At 34.8% G+C, this 18937-nt stretch overlaps 1 protein-coding gene across 15 annotated transcripts in view; it reads left to right on the top strand.

Annotated features, from left to right (window-relative positions):
* Positions 1 to 18937, top strand: part of TBC1D32 (TBC1 domain family member 32) — a 71900-nt gene that overhangs the window by 47974 nt on the left and 4989 nt on the right. For 11 of the 15 annotated variants that reach the window (XM_053939015.1, XM_053939013.1, XM_053939016.1 and 8 more), the window contains exons 27-32: positions 663 to 788; positions 7640 to 7723; positions 15053 to 15122; positions 15934 to 16049; positions 17035 to 17189; positions 18624 to 18764. In XM_053939015.1, coding sequence (XP_053794990.1) covers positions 663 to 788; positions 7640 to 7723; positions 15053 to 15122; positions 15934 to 16049; positions 17035 to 17189; positions 18624 to 18764 — 692 coding nt within the window. Of the gene's footprint in view, positions 1 to 662; positions 789 to 7639; positions 7724 to 15052; positions 15123 to 15933; positions 16050 to 16865; positions 17013 to 17034; positions 17190 to 18623; positions 18765 to 18937 lie in introns of those variants that run through there. The other 4 variants (XR_008430157.1, XR_008430156.1, XR_008430158.1 and 1 more) reach the window with 3 other exon arrangements.

Below are 18937 nucleotides of genomic sequence, written 5' to 3' on the forward strand. Positions count from 1 at the left end.
CTGTAATGGTTATTTAGGGAGACAAACGCAATCACAGAATCAATTAGATTTGAAAAGACCTCAGATGTCATTGAGTCCAGCCTTTGACTGAACACCACCATGTCAACTGTCATCATGTCAACATCACTCAGAATCTTCCTCCCCTTCCTCTTTCTTCCCCCCACTTAGTATACAGAGCGTATCGTATGGTGTAAAATAACCCTTTGGTCAGTTTGGGTCACCTGTCCCAGCGGTGTCTCCTCCCAGCTTCCCACGCACCACCAACCCCCTTGCCAGGGTAGCAGTATGAAAGCAGAAAAGGAAGCTCTGCTTACACAGATCTCTAGAACATCTCTAGTTTAACAGCTCTGTGTTTGGTATATCCAAAAGCATAGCCCCATACCAGCCACTGTGAAGAAAATTAATTCTACCCCAGCCAAAATAAGCACAAAATCCCATCAGTAAATAGAATGTTTTGTATGAAGCAGAATGCCATCAGCTTTTTCTCCAGTTTAATTGTCTTATGAAAAGGCATATTTATGTGTTCTTTTCTTATGAGGTCTGCCAAAAATACATGTGGCAATGGAGTTGGGGCTATGTGATATTTCAGGTCCCTTTCAACTCAAACTATTCTGTCAGTGTATGATCATTATAGAATAACTCTAATTTTGCATTTTTTCTAGATAAAGATCTTGACAAGCTCTTAAAACTTTTAAAAAGTCCAGAGAAGCCAGCTGGGTGGGCAGAAATTTGTAGAAAACACTTCTGCAAAGTCATGAAAACCAGACCAGATAGCATCAGTGGACCAAGTAAGTATGACTTAAGAAGATTAACAAAGAAAGCAGACAAAAGACCACTAACAAGCAACTCTTCTTATTTTTTTATTGAGGAGTACGTTATCTATACAAGTAGTCCGTAATTTTGTGTTATGAAAACTATTTCAATGGGGTTTTCCCAAAAAAGTAAGGTTTATGCATTTTATGCCCTATTTTTCTCTTTACAGCTGTTATCCCTCTATGTTGTCAGTGAAATTTGACAGCTCAAATACAAGTCTTTGTTCCAGATCTCTAAAGGGTCCATTATTGAGATACTGAGAAAGTGAAAAAGAAAGCCTGAAAGAAAACAGATGTTTCTTAGAGATTAATGAATGAGTTAACGTGGGTTGGGAAATTATATTAATGGGCAATTTCTGTAAAAAAATGTCAGAATTAAGCCATACTAAACATCAAAGAACCCGTTCATTCAGGTTTTTCTTAATTTTCATATGCATTTCTAATGAACAGTGTGGTCATGTAGGAGCATTGCTATAGTTCAGTTAAAAAACCAAAGCAGCCACAGCAAAAACACAGATCACCATATGATAAATCATCAGAAGTAAGACATAATAATTCCCTTGTGATATCATATAAGCTTGTATAGCCATAAAGAAGGAAGATGTTCTCAGAAATTGCTGGGTTCCATTCGCATAGGAATTCTGATTATGGTCAGTATGTAGTCTAACTTGTTTACAGGTGCCCAAGGTTTCCTTTTATGTTATTTAGATAAGCATTTAATACAACTGGCTGTTGGAAAGCTCTTCAGATGTTCTGTATCTGCTTGGAGATATTTCAGAAGCAGCAAAATATCTGCAGCTCTGTGGTTTGAGACAACATAATGTTCACTGAATCCATTTTACAAGAGACAGCTGTGCTGCTGTGTATCTTTTACAGCATATGAAGCTCTCCCAAATTTCAGAGGAATGAGAGACTTCAGTCCAGATGCCCAGAAATCAAAGCTTTCTTTATAGTTACAGATGAAGCAATCTCCATGGTTTACAGAACAAAGATGTACACTTGTGCTTTCTGTGCTGGGCCCATTCTAAGGGGGACTGACATTAACAGGAATTAAACCAGAAAATAATGAGGAAAGATAACATTAGATTCAAGGACTGTATAGTGTAATGAAAATTGATTTGTTAAAAATATTCAGTGATCTGGTGTCAGGATTATCAGATGCTGAATCTATAGAACCTACTTGAGCTCTATCAAAAAATTTTTGACCAAACTGTACAGTATCAATATCTCTAATTCACCCTTCCCACGTTGATTACTCTCCCATTGACTTGGTCAATACCTTTGTGCTAAATACTCTGGTAATGCATTGCTTTTGGGATGTCCATAGACTAGTGTATCCTCTGCTAAAGCATCACCCCTGACTGTAGCTTTTAAGTAATTTCTGTGCTCAAACATCAAGATCTGGTTTTTGAAAGGCTTTATTGAACTGCTAAAAAGAGATACAAACCTTCCTCAGGCTAGCATGTCTTTTAGTGCATCAAGACTGAAAGGCTGGGATTTTTCTCGGTCTCCTAAAAGAAAAACTTTGTAGACAAACAGGTCCTACAGTGTGTTTTTCTAAGCACAATAAGCTATGACAAAGACATTCTTCCAGTCATTCCTTCCATAAGGATGCCACAGATCTCTGGGTGTTAGGGTGTATAGCTCCTTGTTTTCTTTGGGTCCCTTATGAGCTAGAGAACCATGGGGAGAACCTTTGGTCAGGTTATGTCTTGGCTTATTTTGGACTACTCATTGGCCTCCCTCAAGTGTCTTTAGTACATCTAGAAAAGAGTTTTCTGTGTATTGGCATCTAAGCTTTGGCAGAAAAAGAAGCAGGCAAATCAACTCCTCTGAACAATAGCTTAGATATATAAAGAAAGTTACTACTCTGTATGAATCTAGGCTTAGCATAGCTCATGTTCAGATAGTTCACATTACTGAGAGATGGTTTGTGGTTTTTGGGTTTTTTTTTTCTCTTGGACCAGAATCTCACCTTGACTATTTTAGCCATGCCTTTTTCAATTGTCTTCTCCTTTTTGTCCTTCAGGTACAGCAGAAGGCATTTCTGTTGTTTTCCATTCCAGCAACTTTCTTTTTTTTTCATCTGTTCCCAGTTAACATTGTATCAGCATCTGACTTCTGGGCAGATTCAACATCCTTATTCCTCTCCCCTTTCAGAAGACTTTAAACCCAAAGCAAAATAAATTAAGGGTGTTGCAGAGATCATATTAATTATATGCTCACATTCTTCTCTTCATAGTGAGATAGTCTGTCCCCAAATCCTATTCTTCTCAAGCTTTATATTCATATGTGATGTGGGTAGGGATAGTAAATTCAGCTAAAATTACTTGCTCCATAGAGTCTTTCAGATTTTCCATCACCTATCTCCCTGAGGATCTAGATTTAGATCTCCGGTATTCTTTAGGGCCTATTAATTTACCTCTAAATAATTTTTTCTTAATAAAAACCAACCAACCAAGAAAAGAAAAAATAGCAGCTCTTGAACTTGCATGTGAGTACTTACTGTAAAACATAGGAATTTTCTCCAGCTTTTATAAGTGAAATGTTTGATGGAAGCAGAGTGGTTACAGTCAACACAGTGTTCTGGAATCCTTTAACGTTTGTGAACTCTGCATCATCTGAGATAGCTCTATCAAAACATGTTGACAAAAAATACAATGAGCCTTTGAGGCAGTGTCATTGTTTGTGATGTATGTATGTGCTGCAGCCTTTAGCAATTGCAACAAAAAATTGACACTAACTGCAGGACTTTCCCCATAGGATAAAGAACCCATGACTATTGTATGTTGTCGTAGTGTTTTTAGTTCAGGATAACAAAATGATGATACTGTCTTTTCAAAAGAAGTTTTTAGAATAATGCAAATTAGATGTTTGTGGTTTTATTTTTATGTCCTTGATTTTCCAAGGAAGTTAGAATTTGAGTGAAACAGTGGGTCTTTGTCATGCAGAAAGAACAATTTGCAAATCAGAAATTCTTCCTTCTGACCCCCAAATCACTTTGGAGCCAATGTAAGCAGTGGCATGTGAGTGCATGTGAATGTGTGTGCAGGTGTGTAAAGATTTGGTTTGGATTTGAGGGGCTGTTTTTTACATTAATAAAGAAAATGCTTGTATATTGATATAACATATGCAGTGTTCATCTCTAATGGAAGCACTGTCAGTATTTTTATTATCTTGTTTTCAGAGAAAATGTAGGTTGTTCATTTGTCATTTTAATGTACAATAATTGAAAGTCCTTCTTGTTGTTGCCATCAATAATGGAATTGCTAACTCTGTTTTTCATATACTTATTAAACTGAAGTATGGTTGATGGAGTTAAAAATTTCTGACACTACTCTTGCAAAAAAGTAATCTGTCCAAGATTTTCACTCTTGAATTTCTAGCCTCTAACAGAAGTCACAGAATCCCTTCCACTCAGCTGAGTTGGAAGAGACCGTCAAGGATCATTGAGTCCAACTCCTGGTCCTGCACAGGATCGTCCCCAAGAGTTACACCTTGTGCCTGAGAGCAGAACTGCTGTTAAAAAAAAATCCTCTGTATTTTCTTTTAAACTCCTCTGAAACATCTGGATCATAGAATGTGATCCAGTAAGAGTAGTTATATTAAAGGATTTAAAAAGGTCTGATGCTTTTTGCATTTTTTGACCTTTTTAGCTTAAAACTTTCAGAGCAGGAATTAGATTAGTGCTCATGGTTGTTACCTATTAAAACAGTTTTAACCACATGCTTTTTTTAAAGCAGTGTTCTTATGCAGTTTTGAAGGTGTTGCAATTACCTTCCTTTTGTACACTACTTCTTCAAGGAAAAAGAAAACCCTGGAGGAAAGTAGGTGTTTTATAACCATACTGCAGTAATTTAAGAAATTTAAAAACATTTCTCTTTATTTTGTGTATGATTACACGCACCTAAATTAAAATTCTCTTTATTTTGTGTGTAAGAATTAAATTTCCATGAGATTATTTCTAGACTCTTAAAAACTTCAATACTAATCCAGCCAAGCTACCATAATTTAAGAAACTCAAAATTTTCACTGTGTTGGTAGGCCACATAAACTTTACCTGAATATTTGGACTTTTACAGCAATACTGACTGTACTGTACAATGAACCTTCCTAAATGTCTTTTGTCTAGTTTTACAGTTAAATGAAGAATCACTGAACCAGCTTCTACAGTGGTGTCCAAATGGCAGCTAAATGATGTAGTATTAAAAGAAAAAAATTAAAATAGCTACTCGTCATTTCACATGGCCATTCCTTTGGAAAAGGCAGTGTCCTGTGAAAACCATTTATTTATTTATTAACCACATGTGTTTTGAGACATATTCTTGTGTGTCTTTGTCTCTCAAACTTGATGAAAATATTTTCAAAGATCCTTATAGGCACTTAGGTAAATACTTTCAAATGGTGGAAATCAATTTAGTGCTTGAGTTTCAAAATATTGCTTAGCAGTTGAACTCTCACTTCTGTTAACTCAAGCATTGAATTTAAGTATTCACCTGCTAGGTCAAGCATGTGGCTGCCTTATGACAAAAAGAGAAGAAATGTACAATGTCCCAACTTGGTTTTAAATTTTCTGAATTATGGGATATTTTAGTCTTAACATAGTTCCCATTTATTATTATAGTATGGCATATTTTGGTAATCACTGTACTAATAGTCATACAGTAAATATATAGCTAGTCACAAATTTAACATCCAATTTCTGCTTTTTGCTGTCTACAGATTCAGGAATAGACACATTTGCTCGTTTTACACAAATATTTGTTATATTGTTTGTGGGCCAAATTCCACTAAGCATATTAGTGAGGATTAGTGAGTTGTATATTCTCTAAAAAAAGAATGAATTGTTACTCTTCTGTAAAGTATATTGCTTTTTTTTAGCCCCATGTATTTTATTATCCATGATTAAAAGTAGCTGTGTTATATTTAATTAGCAGGTTTTTTTCACTATAAGAGTGCATAAGAATATAAATTACATGTGTAGGTTTTTAGTCTTAATTTAGTAGTCCTTTGCAATGAAAAATTAATTTTGTTACTGTTGGAGTTGGAACTCTAACTGTAAATTCATGTTTAGCTGTTGTAGTGAGACTTCTTTAGCATTACCAAAACACAACCTTTTAAAAACTTTTTTGGACTCATTCGGTGTAATTTCTGTAAATGTTTCAGGCAATTAATCAAGACAAAAAAAATTGTGATTTAATGTCAGTATGTTAGGTTAAAATAATTGGAAGAAGAATTAATTATCTTTATTATGTCTTTTTCTTCATTATTTTTCTGGCATAACAAGCATCAGAGTGGAGTGGGTGGAGGTTCTGTCTTTCTTCTCCTCCTCATTCCCAAAAGAGCTTGCACTGCTCTTTAACTGCTTGTGTCAGTTTTCCTTGTATCATGGCTAGCTCAGGAGATTTCTAGCTTGCTCCATTGCCACCTCCAGTATGTGTCGTTGCTCTGCCTCACTTGTGCTGCCTCACTTCAGCTGCTCCTGCCACTGTCTGCAAAAACAATGTAGTGGTACTGGTACCAGTGGTACTGGATGTTCTTTATGGTCCCTCCCAACCCCTGCCATTCTATGATTCTTTGAACTCTTCAGTTTAAAACCAGCAAATCCACCTGGGCAGTGGGTGCCTGGAGTTATGTGCAAGAATGAGGGAACAGGAGCTGAAGCTTCATTGCTATTAACTGGAAGGACTGCCAGGGAAATGGTAACATGGTCTTTAAACAGGAAATCCCACAGATGGCAGCAGTTGTTACTCGCTAAATATGCTGCCTTGCTTTGCATTCTTGTGAGAAGTATCAGTATGTGTATCTGTATGCTTTATATCCTATTTAAGGAGCCAACAGCAGCTGTTTTAGGATAGCATTTACTTATAAAAGAAGTTCATTGTTGCTATCCTAAATTCCTAATATGGCTTACCTCATATGGTCCTCCTCTGTGCAGTTTGTGTAAAGGCTTCCTTGTAATCTTTGTTTAAACTTGTATGGTGTCATGTGTACAGTTGCCATAGCCTCAGACTTGCAGAATTGAGGAGTCAGGGACAGTGTGGGTAATTGTCACCGAGAGGTCTTGCTAACTTCCTGGCTAACATCCTAACAAGGTGGGAGATAAGATTTCCTCCACAGTGAACAGATGTTAGCATCAGACTTAGCTATGCAGTGTCTTCAGACTCAAAGTTCCATAGCAAGAACCGAAGAAGAACATTATGGTCATCATTAAATACAGAATTTCCCAAATTAAATACTCCTATTGCATACATTTAAGAGAAGAATTTTTATCTTGTGATGGCATAGGTAGTTTTATATTGAGTTTTTTTTGAAACAGCCCTTAAACTTCATGTGCTTTTGTTAGCATAATTTTGGGATGGTGTCAGCATTTTATTCTATGTGGATTGTTGGGTTTATTTGGGGTATTTGGTTGGTTGGTTGGTTTTGTGGTTTGTTTGTTTTATTGTTTTCCTTTCCTGTCTCCATACACAGACAAATGTGGTAAGATATTATAGTTTAATTGTAGTTAATTTTCATTTTATATTGAAACCATCTAACAAATTCTGAAGTAATCCTTGGAGGATATAAAGATAATATGAGATTCTCTTTCTGTTTACACTGAATAGATTCTCAGTAAAGCTATTAAAATTTAATTTAAGTTAGGAATGGTGTTAGGAATGTAAAAGTGCAATGCATGTTTTGAGTTGTTCCCCCATAAAAATATGAATAAATATGCAGGAATTTAAATAGCTTTCCTTTCCGACATATTGTCATTTAGTTAGGTGACATAGTTCCATATTTTGTTTGTTGCCTCAAATTTTTTAATGGGTTTTTACTTCTTGCAGTTTTGGCAGAATTAATTGAAAAGTTCGTGTCACATCTTTCTGAAAGCAGAACAGATTGTTATTTCAGCATGGGAAGCTATAAAGGTCAGTCTCCTAATAATTTATTTCCATGCAGCTTCTTCATATTTAAATTGCCTTTCTTCTAAATGTATCTGTATCATTTTGGGGTTGTTTAAAATGTTCTTTAACAGCTGAGAAACTCATTACTTCACTGGTGGGAAACACCTCACTTTGGAGAAGAAAATTATGTTCTCAAGTGAACAGAACAGATAATTATTAGTGATGGGCTTTAGTATTTCTGTGCGAATAATGGAAAGATGAAGATGCAGAACAGGTGAGGGTGCGATTCAGAGTATTTGTTGACACCTATTATAGATGATTTGCAAAGCTGGTGGCATAAATATTTAAGATGATCTAAGCAATCTGCATCCTCCGAATGGATGCCTGGCCCAGCAAAGACAGCAATCCTGCTCTTCCTTCATTAGGATAGCTTAAGTGCTTCCATCCACTGTGAAAGATCTTTAAAGAGAAGCAGTAGGCTTAAAGATTTTCTTTTAATGATAAACCAACTCTGTCTAATATTTATTTTTGTATTTTCTGAATGAGGGGGTTTTTTTGGGGGTCTTACACAGGCTCTATTGGACATTAATTCTGGATAAGTTTGCCTGTTCAGTTATCAAATAAAGGCTCCAACATTTAACAGGTTATCTAATGAACAGTTTTCCTGTGCAAATGCTTTTGATAGTCCATGTGCTTTAGTGAAGAAAAGCTTGGAAATGAGAGAATAAGAAGTCCTTCGCAAGGATAGTCAGTAATCTGGTGGTAAGAGGTAGGCAGAGGACTGAGTTCTTTCCCTGTCAGCAGCAACATTATCACAGGCTTCTTTTGTGAAGAATTCTCCAGCCTAGGAAAGAGTGATGCTCAGGCAAACACCATGTTTCATCAAAGGTTTCTTTTAACTTTTATAGGAAAATAGTTCTTAAAACTTCATAGCACCTTTTTCAGATGGGTATAGCAAAAAAGGGTTAGCCAGGAAAGTTAGTTTAGGCCAATAAATTCATGCTGACTGACATGAAACAAAAGTCTGGTTCTAAAACTGAATCTGTGATCATATTCTAATTCTACTCAGAAACAGTAAAAGGGTGTGATTTTAAGAATTGGTCATATAGCTAAAATTATTTTCATTTTGGGTTCTTTTTTACATCATAAAATAGTGTGGCCTTCCTATGAAGGGAGGGTAATGCACATTGAGAAACCAGAATGCATTATGCTTCCTATGTTTGTACCAAAGGGATAACAAAACACACTCAAATCTTTATCAGATCTTATTTGTTTAAAATAAGATTTCTCACGGATTGAATAACGATTGGCCAGATTTCTGTACATTTCCCAAGGTTTTCTGGTAGTCTTTATGAAGTGTTGCAATTTCTTCAAGGGGAATTATTGAATGCCATGTTATTTCACAGTGTGTTTTTTATATGCTCCTGTAAGAGCCATCTAACCTAAATCCTAAAACTAGTTACAGTAGAGACATTTTTCTGTATTGAGGTTAAGCTAACAAGTTGTTAGAAGGTAACATCTTTCTAGCTCCACATCTTAAGTAAGCCAACATGAACTTGGCAATTGTATGTATCCACCATTCTCTTAAATAAATTTTGGTCTGAGGAATTGAAAGCCAATTTGTAATAGTTGTTTCATTTCAATGAAGAAAAGTCACATTTTTCATGAAGGTGGATTCAGCAGAGCACATAGATATTCAGCGTTTATCATGTTTCCTAAAATTATAATCTGATTATTTTAAAAAAATGACAGCCTTGTAAACCTGTAGCTAGTTGTAATTAGAATAACACAGTCATCCATCTGCTGTGGAACCCCTCAGGATTTCAGTCTCTTATAAAATTTGCAAATATGGAAAAATTAAATTAGATTGGGTTGCTACCATTTTCAAGATAAGAGAGAAGGATAAAATATCAGATAAAACACTATGCAGTTGCAATGTTCAGTTATAAGCAGTAACACAAATCTTACGTGAAGTTTACTTTCTGCTAGCAGCAACAATACTGCTGTGATGTTTATTCAGATGACTGAATATGTGTATATGTTAATGATCTCTGTCTGTCCCCTTTCTAGAATTAATAATTTCTAGTTTGCTTTTATTTTTTTTTTCTCCTTTATAAACCCTGAAATATTGACAACCAAATCATTGGTGTCTAGCTGTAATAGGTAAAAAAAATGGCAAGAAACTGAAATTTGCTGTAGCAGTAAAATACCATGCATTATATATTAGGGATACGAAGTTCCTAAAATAGCCTCTTGCTCTTTCTGTTAGCAAATTGCAGTTCAGTGTAACAGAAACGTTTTGTGAAAATGTCAACATTTTTTCAAGGTTTCAACAAACCCATTTATCAGAGAAATATGAAATCATCTAATGTATTGGTGTCTGTGCTTCTTAATTGATCCCCATGATGTGTTGCAGACTCCCCAAACTTGGGACTGCTGCAATGTTTTGTGATCAGCAGGTTTTTTTTTTTTTTTGGGGGGGAGCTCTGCTTTTGCAGATGACCTTGTCGTCGAATCCTCTGTTTCCACTGGACTTTGTCTCTGAAACATCTCTGCCCTATATTGCCAAGGGGACAGAAGCTCAGGGATTTCAGGTCTTGGCCATAAACCTCAGATGTCATGATGTGTTCCTTCTCCTAGATGAGCCTAAGTTCTCTGACTGAATGAAATCTCATAGGAGCTTTTTGCCATTTAATGAGTTCTTAATCTTTGAAGGGTCAGGTGGGTCAGGTAACAAACTAAGAAATTTTAAAAACACCAGTGGGAAGGTATCAGTGTAGAGTTGTTCAGAAGGAGCAGCAAATGTGAAATACAGGATTACAACCTGAAATTGGGCTGAAAGGGAAGAAGAAGGAAGGAAAATTTTCCATTCTTTCTGCGTCATTTGATAAATCCACTTCTTCAAACTGTCCACCGTTTTGAAGATGCTGTTATCAGAAAGCATTTTACCCATTGCCGATTTAGGTAACTGGACAGAAAATGTGGTTCATTCTTAATGAAGCTGTTGCCAGAAACATCTTGAGTGTTTGTGATGATCATTACATAATGAAGTTCTAGATATGAATATTTTCATCCAGTATTGTTATGCCAAGAGTACTGATGACATAACAGATACTTTCGATAGTCAAAGTACAATTGTGCATGAGATTACTTCTGAGAAGCCATCAACATTCTCCAGCAATCACTCTTGGATCTTGTTTACATTGTCTCCATTCCCAGTTCAAATCCAACAAAAGGAATGCTTTTCTTTGAAAAAAGATTATTTTATAGACATTTCTAACAATGAGTGTGAGGTCAGACCATCAGAAGTGTTCTAGATGAGTAGCCTGGTTGAAGGAGGTAGCATAACAAAGAAACAGCATAAAAATGGCAGAACAGACCATGGAGAAAAACTCGTAGATTTTGCTCTGCTGCAAGTCCAAATAATGTTTAAAATAGAAAATTTTCATAAGAGCATCATAATGAGAAAGGATAGTTACTGACAAAGCATAAAGATTAATATTGTCTGCTTGAGTATCTGCGAATGGATAGGGTCAGTGTTTAGATACCTGTTGCAGAGTAAGTGAAAACCTGCTGGTTTGTTAACAAAAAATAATAAATCATAGGAAAAAATCATGAGTTCCATAATTTCAGTTTTTATGGACAAAGCCATGGACTAGAAATCTGATAGCAAATATACTTATATACTTCTAAGTATTTTAAAGCATTTTTGGGAATTAGACAGGTGGTTCTGGCTATCGTGGTATTTTCAGCTGTTTGCAGAACCTTTACTTAAATATTTTCTTTGAATCTAAAGTCTTTTTCATCCATTGCAAGAAACCTAATCTTTCTTATTGTCACTGAAGTTAAAATTTAGCATCCGTTAGTATATTCCAAATATTATTTATATAGACATAAAACCATTTGGCCTGGGCACCAGGAAGTGAAAGATCTAAACCATTAATGTGAGTGACAGCTTTAGTAATATTTTTTACTTATGACAGAAGGGAAAGCAGTGGTGTCTTTGGCGTAACAGCACTTTAAACAGGGAAATAAATTAAATATTATCCAAATACCATACAAGTTACGTGACATATGCTGTAAAGCTGTTTCAGCTTGGCATCCTGTCATTTCAGTGTGAATGCGATGTAGCCCATTTTCTGACTTAAACACATAAAAGCTTTGTCATAGTAAGAGGGAAAATGAATAACAAAGCAATCTTTCATATAAATTGTAAACTTAATTGAAGTGTAGGCTGATCAGAAAGAATGCCACAGGACTGTGCATGGCAGTTAACTTATGCTGGAGTGGTTATAGCTATAGACTGAGTTTAGTAATTTAAAAAATCATGCCTCATGGGAGTCTCTTTTTGTGCTCCTGAATGCTACATAACATTTTGAAAAGTGCTGCCCTTCGAGGTGATTTCTAAGAATTTTCTTAAATTGTAAATCAGCTCCTAGAGAATTCCGATATCCTTCAAGTCACTAATTTAATTTTGGCTTCTGTTTTACAGTGTTTTTCAGTTTTAAAGAAAAAAGTGTGAAATATCTGTTCAACATAGATTTTTTTGCTTTAAGATAAATAAAAAGGAAGCTGCCAAAATAGGTTGTTTATTCCATTAGTAATAGCCAGAGTGCTGTATCATATTATTAGTTCACAGTTCAGAGAGGTGGTCTGGCCTTTGACAATGATTGGCATTCTTATTTAGAGAACTGATTTTTCTCCATGCCTATTTGTTATGAAACCTTTTGCGTTTCAAGGCAGTTATATCAGGTGTATTGAAAAATATTTGTCAAAGAAATTTTGTATAAAATTAACTCACTGCACTAAACCAGATGTATGTATGGGCATCATCACAATAGTACAGTCACAACAAGCAAGCTTTTTGTCCATGGATTGCAATATACAGTATTTAAATATTCCACTTGTTTTTCATAGCATTTTTCTAAGTTTAAGGGAGCATGTAAGGTTTCTAGGTCCAGTTTTTAATCACTGGAAAGTAGTCCTTTGTGTATTCTAAATTACTTTACAGTGTTCTTAGCCCTAGTCTTCCCAGTTTGTTAAGTAATAAACAAAAGGGAAAATAAAACTTTTGACCCAGGACAAAGAAGCACAATTTTTGGATTATCAGGATATAGAGCTGTGATTATGTTGAATACAGTGGTGTCAGAAAGCAAGAAGTTTTGCCTTGATAAGGTACTGTGTGATAGAGAATTATTATTCAGTCCAGACTTCGTTATTTTTATCTTCCTTCACAATACAGAGGAAGTGAATATCAGAAGGAAGTGTGGTGAGAAAAAAAAGCCCTTTCTAGCCACTAAGAAATTGTTACAACAGAGAAGAAAAGTCAATGAAAATCAGTGAAGTCACACACAGTGAAGTTTAATGTTAATGGACAATGAGCCTCCAGTACTTGGTGTAAACTGTTACACACTGGTCACCGGGCTCACACAGTGGGCTGTGATACAGCTTTTTTTGTTACACTTGCTCGACTGGGATATCTGCACTGCCACCCACAAGAGGATCCACCTCAAAATGATAGCAGGAGTGTGCTGGGGCTTAGAGGTCATTGCTCTCCTTTCCCTCTGCTGCCATTTAACATGGTGGTGTTAGTACTGAATTAGTCATTAGCCACAGCCAACTCATTTATATTCCCCCTGTTATCTAGGATGTATGTATGCCTCTTGCCTTCCCACTTGCACACACAAACTTGAAAATATATTGACTTTAGTATGGCAATTGCAGCCTGAGTAAACAGGTAACTTGGAACAGGAGCTGTAAAAAGTTATGAATGTTTCAGTTATTTCTGTGGGGTTTTAACTGAAATGCCCTGTGAACTTATATGTATGCTTCCAAAGATTGCACTGCTGGTATGCTGTGCAAAAGATATTTGAACTTCTGTTGTTCGGATTGCAGTAAACCTCTCTAATGTGCATTTAGTGTTTCAGTCCCATTAGATTATTGAATGAGATCATTTTACTCAAAGAGCAGTTGATATTTATAATGTATAAATATATTGTCAAAGGTACAAGGTTAACTTCTCACAACCCTAACACTTAAATTATTGTTCTGTGAAAGTTATAAAACACCGTGGGATTTTATTCTTGCTATACTTGCTCTGCTGAATTTTATTGCTTCATTGTTGAGTGTATTTTGCTGTATTATTTTCTTCATAAAAATTTTGCCCTCAACTGATATGAATCTGATATGATCTGAATTTTTACGTCATCTGATATGAGCAGATGGAATCTTTTTTTTTTTGTTGTTTTTTGAGGTTTTTTTTTTTTTTTTTTTATTTGTTTGTTTCCCCTTGAGTCCTTTTCCCCTGAACTTGCACCTATTTCATCTTTAATACCTTAGTTCCTGTTTGTGTGCCAGGAACAAAGAGTGTTTACCTACATGAATAGCCAGGGAATCCTTCACTTTGATTACTCTGTCTGAGGATATAGAAAAAATACATAAGTTACCATGTGATGTGCTTAATTAGATTTTTACATCTATCATTTACATGAATATACTTTAACTTCTGCTGCCATATATATTATTTACATTTTAAATAAATGTTGACAGTTAATAAGGGTTTTAATTTGTTTAATTTCTTGCTGTTTTTAATTAGAACTTTCAAATAAGTATATTCAAGGTTTATTCCCTCAGCTTTGTAATTCATAATATTATTCGACTGCAATTTTTATCTGTGGTATAGTTATCCTAGATGATAACAGATGCCTGATAGGGAAAATGCCCATTTAAATTTTAATTTAGAATTTAAAATGTTGAGGAAATGCTACAACAGTGGTTGCTTTAAATCCTTATTTATTAATTTTTTCTAGCTTGGATTTTTACTTTAAATAACTGCAGAAAATGAGGTATATATTACTGCATGAAAAAATGCATATAAATATAGGATTTAATTAATTTATTAAATCCATCAGTTTTAAAGTTTTCTGTGATTGATACCAGAATAGATTTTTTTAATAAAGTTGGAATTACAGCTAGGAAATTTTAAGGCCTCTGTAATGGAAGAAAGAGGATCAGAATATGCTGCCTTTTCTGATTTCTAGGCCAGAAAGGATAAAGTTCTACTAAGATATGGGGCTGAAAAAGATGTTGCTTGCTGTAAATCTAATGATAACCGTCATGATAACTATACCAACCATGAAGATTTCCTTAGAAAGATGGTGATTTTCATTTAAAAAAAAGTCTGTGAAGAATGTGGATTCTTTATGAATCCTTTTCAAACACTACCAAAATAATTTTGAATAGGAGACAGTTCTCCAGAATTGGTATTCATACACATCAAGAGCTTTATATTAGCATTCAGTTCGAATCATATTTCTTATAATAGTTTATTTAATTTATTTTCTTTTGTTTTAGCCATGGATGCAGATGTTAAGAAAGAAAATCTTTCATCTGTGCAGCAGCTTGGTGTTGAAATGACAGTCAGGTACATGGTATTAAAATATTTCCCTAGAGTATTTCTAGGATTTGTTTGATTTTCACAGAATGACTTTAATAATACTTAATTCATCAACTCATTGCTTTATAGCATTTAAATCTAAGATAAACTTTAAGAAAATGAATTCTAACTGCAATTGAAAAAGGTATTAGTGCATAATTAAATTATTTTTATAGTTGATGTATGTTATTATCCTCTATTTTTGTAAAGACTAATTGTAATGTGCTAGTAAGATTTACCATAAAATTGCATTATCCTGAATTATGTGTCTTTTTTTTTCCCTCGCATTACTTCTCTATATGGTTCTGTTTAGCTAAGCTTAGTTATATACCATTTAAACATTTTATTTGGCTCGTAATTTGCAGAGCTGTGATGAAGGAAAAGCTTAGATATTTGTACTTGCACAGATTGCTATCTTTAGCATTAATGTTTGAATTCTGATTATAATAATTACATGTACAATAATTATATCGAAATCTAAATAGTGTATGTGAAGAAACTGAGTCGTGTGTGTTAGAGTACTTATTCCTCCCCACCACCGTCTCTAAAACTGAACTAAAGCGAATTTGGGTAAGGATTTGTAACAATGAGCAGCAGATGTTTGCTATGCATTCTTTCTAGGTAGAGCACAGAAGGTTTTATTTAATTAGTTATGTGTATATCTACAGCATAGTTTTAGTGATGAACAACTTTATGACAGCTTAACATTTACAGGTTTATTAAATATGGGTTCTTCCTTTTTAGGAATTAAAAAAACATTTAAAGAGGTTTGTTTTTTTTTTTTAACTTCTTGAAATAGATATGGAAAATACTTAAACTTGCTAAAAGAAGATGCTGAAAATGGGCTGTGTTTCGTGTTAATGAATTGTGAGGAGTTTCTGAAACAACAGCAAAGAACTGTCATGTCTTCACTTTGTATCCTTTTGTGACGGTATAAGTTATATAGTCTAAAAAATTCAGTGGAATTTGAATTCCTGGTTTGTACCTTTAATGGAGGTGTAGGTGTGTTATATTTATGGAAAGAAAAAAAATTTAAAAGAGCACTTTTACTTTGAAATTTCATTAAGTTACATTCCCAATGCACTTAAGAAAATGTTGACCCTTTTGTTCCCATACTTTGTTAGAAGCGCAAATCTCATTCACTTTTGTCATCAACTATTTTGGAGTGGGTTCACATCTTTGAATGTGATAAAGAGCCTGCAGCAATGTACCTCTGAACATTAATGAGTATTTGTGGTACTCCCATAATACCAACAGTGTTAATGATACTGCCCATGTAGTGATAAGTGTGATAAGTAGATATAGTCAGATCAACAGGAGTGGTAAGACTTTTGGTTCTTTCGGATCCACTGTGGAACTTCCTGAAAAAAAAAAAAAACAGATAAAAGCTTTTCAATGAGATTTGCTATATTATTCTCTGTTTTGCATACCATTGTTAAATTTGCATACCACTATTAAATTATACTTCAGGTGTATTAGTCAGAATATGCTGAATCTCATTTTTAAGGCTTTTCTTTTACTTTTTTTTTTTTGATAATTTTAACTCCTGTTTTATTCCTCCACTATTTTCTTTTCTTGCACTTTATAAGCACACTCATTTTGGTGCAGATTTTTTTACATTTACTTGCTTTTTGTTTACTTTTACTGATTCAGCTTGACTACGTATGGACTAAAAAAAATTAGTATATGTGGAAAACAGCTTAAATTGTTTCTCTTAATTCAGTTTGAAAGACAACTGTGTCTTGATGCTGCCTTCTGTGCAGCTCTGTTCCCCTTGGCCATGTCTAACAACCCCAACTCCTGGCTCTGTGTGCGTGGACCTTGGAAGGAGGAGAGCTGTGGTTGCTGCAGGAGAGTGAGGAGGAGATCTCTGCCCAAGTTCCTTAACCTTCCTGTTCAGGCTGCTTGCAGGAGCACTACGCTGGTTATGACTGGTTTGCATCTTCCATCTTCCTCATAATGTCAGGGGACAGGGAGAAGACACTGACATTTCTTCAGCAATTTTCATGTCTTCTTGTTTCAGCATTTCTCTGGCTACCAAGACTGCATTTATCCGTAAGAATTTACAACCTGTTTCATTCTGAAAGACTCCTTTGAAAGTTCACAAATTAGACTTTATTAATCTCCTTAGTTTTGTTTTTTCTTGGCTTTTTTTTTTTTGTTTTTTTTTTTCCTAATGCATTATATTTTCCTTAAGCCCCCCTAGCTAAATACATGACCCTGAAAAATTAATGGAAAAATGTAGATCTTATTTTTGCTCAAATTTTTGTTTAAAAGGATAGAAGTAGCAGGTGGACTGAAGACCATGTTAATAAATTTTAAAGCTGGCAGTAAAACAAACTTTGTTAGTGGCATTAAATTCTGTGTGAAGCCTGTGATACTGCTGAATGACCTTTTTTTTTAATTATCAGATTCCAGTAAGAGAGCAAGTCTGTTGATCTGATTTTTTGGTTTTTTTTTAGTGACAGTTTTGAAATTTACTTAATACATTTGAGAATATATAGTAAATTTTAAAAATTATTACTGCACAAATACTGTATGATTGACAATTTTAAATTGTCAGTATCTGGATTGAGGTTGTAATATAGGAAGAAGCATCATTTCTATCTTTCATTATGGGAGTTCCCAGCTATTTAAAATAAAACCCTTTGGACATTGTCATGTTGTGTTTTCAACATAAACTCTACACTGTAGTCTCTACCAGAGAACTCTGAGGTACAAGAAGTGCAGATTAGATTCTGTGCTTCTTCTGCATGGAGGCTTTTGTAGCAATACCAAGTGATCTGTCTTGTGACTAGAAGGGATGATGGTTATCAGTCCATTCAGCACTGAGTCTGGCCTGAGGTTGTTCCAGCATAATGAAATTTGTGCTGAAATTTGCTCTATTCTGCGAGTGCTGAAAAACCACTGGTGCCAAGGATTCATTACCTGGAACTGGGCATTAATATCCAGAGCCTTCCATAGTGATAAAACCTCTGCTCTTTTTGCTGCACATAATAGAATTTCACTCACAGCCTCCACACATGCTGCAAAGATATGTGCACACAAAAAACAACTCCAAATATCATGAAGTTCCACTCCACCACTAAATGGAGGGAAAAAATTCAGCAGAAATCAATCTTTTTTCTTCTTTTTCAATTTTCCTGTTTAAAATATAACAACAGTTTCTCCATCCCTGTTTTGACAATTAAAGCTTGTATACAATAAGGAACTAGACTACTAATGCAGAGTAACAATCAGGATATATTTATTAACACTTCTCTTTAGTTACCTACGTGTTTTTCTTGATGGAAATACAATATATTTTGTTTATTCTGTCTCTAAAATAATCAGAATTACATTATTTTACATATATTATCTCACATATAAAAGTGTATATTTTTACATATTGTTCTCAGCAAGGCAGTAAAAAACAACACATTTCTGTAGTCTGTAATCCTGTTCCTCAGTTTCATTGTTGATGGTGATGATGTTATTGTTGTTAACCAGATGCATCTGCCTGTTACAACAGTGGAATATGGCATCCATCCAGTCTATTTTTGCAGTGCTCACCACGTTGAAATGTTGCTGAAAGCTGAGTTGCCCCTTGTCTGTTCAGCCTTCCACATGTCTGGTTTCACTCCATCCCAGGTAACTGATCAAGGTCTATTAAATTATCATCAACCTATTGACTTAAATCTACAAAATCAAGAACACTGAGGAACTACTGGCCATTTTTTCTAAATGGCACTTGTGTGGTGGTTATAATACTAAGGGTAAGAGATAAGAACACATAGTGACTTAGAGCATCTGAAAATAGAAAG

Source organism: Vidua chalybeata, chromosome 3 (genome assembly GCF_026979565.1).
Source record: "Vidua chalybeata isolate OUT-0048 chromosome 3, bVidCha1 merged haplotype, whole genome shotgun sequence".
In the NCBI taxonomy this organism is placed as follows: Eukaryota; Metazoa; Chordata; class Aves; order Passeriformes; family Viduidae; genus Vidua; species Vidua chalybeata.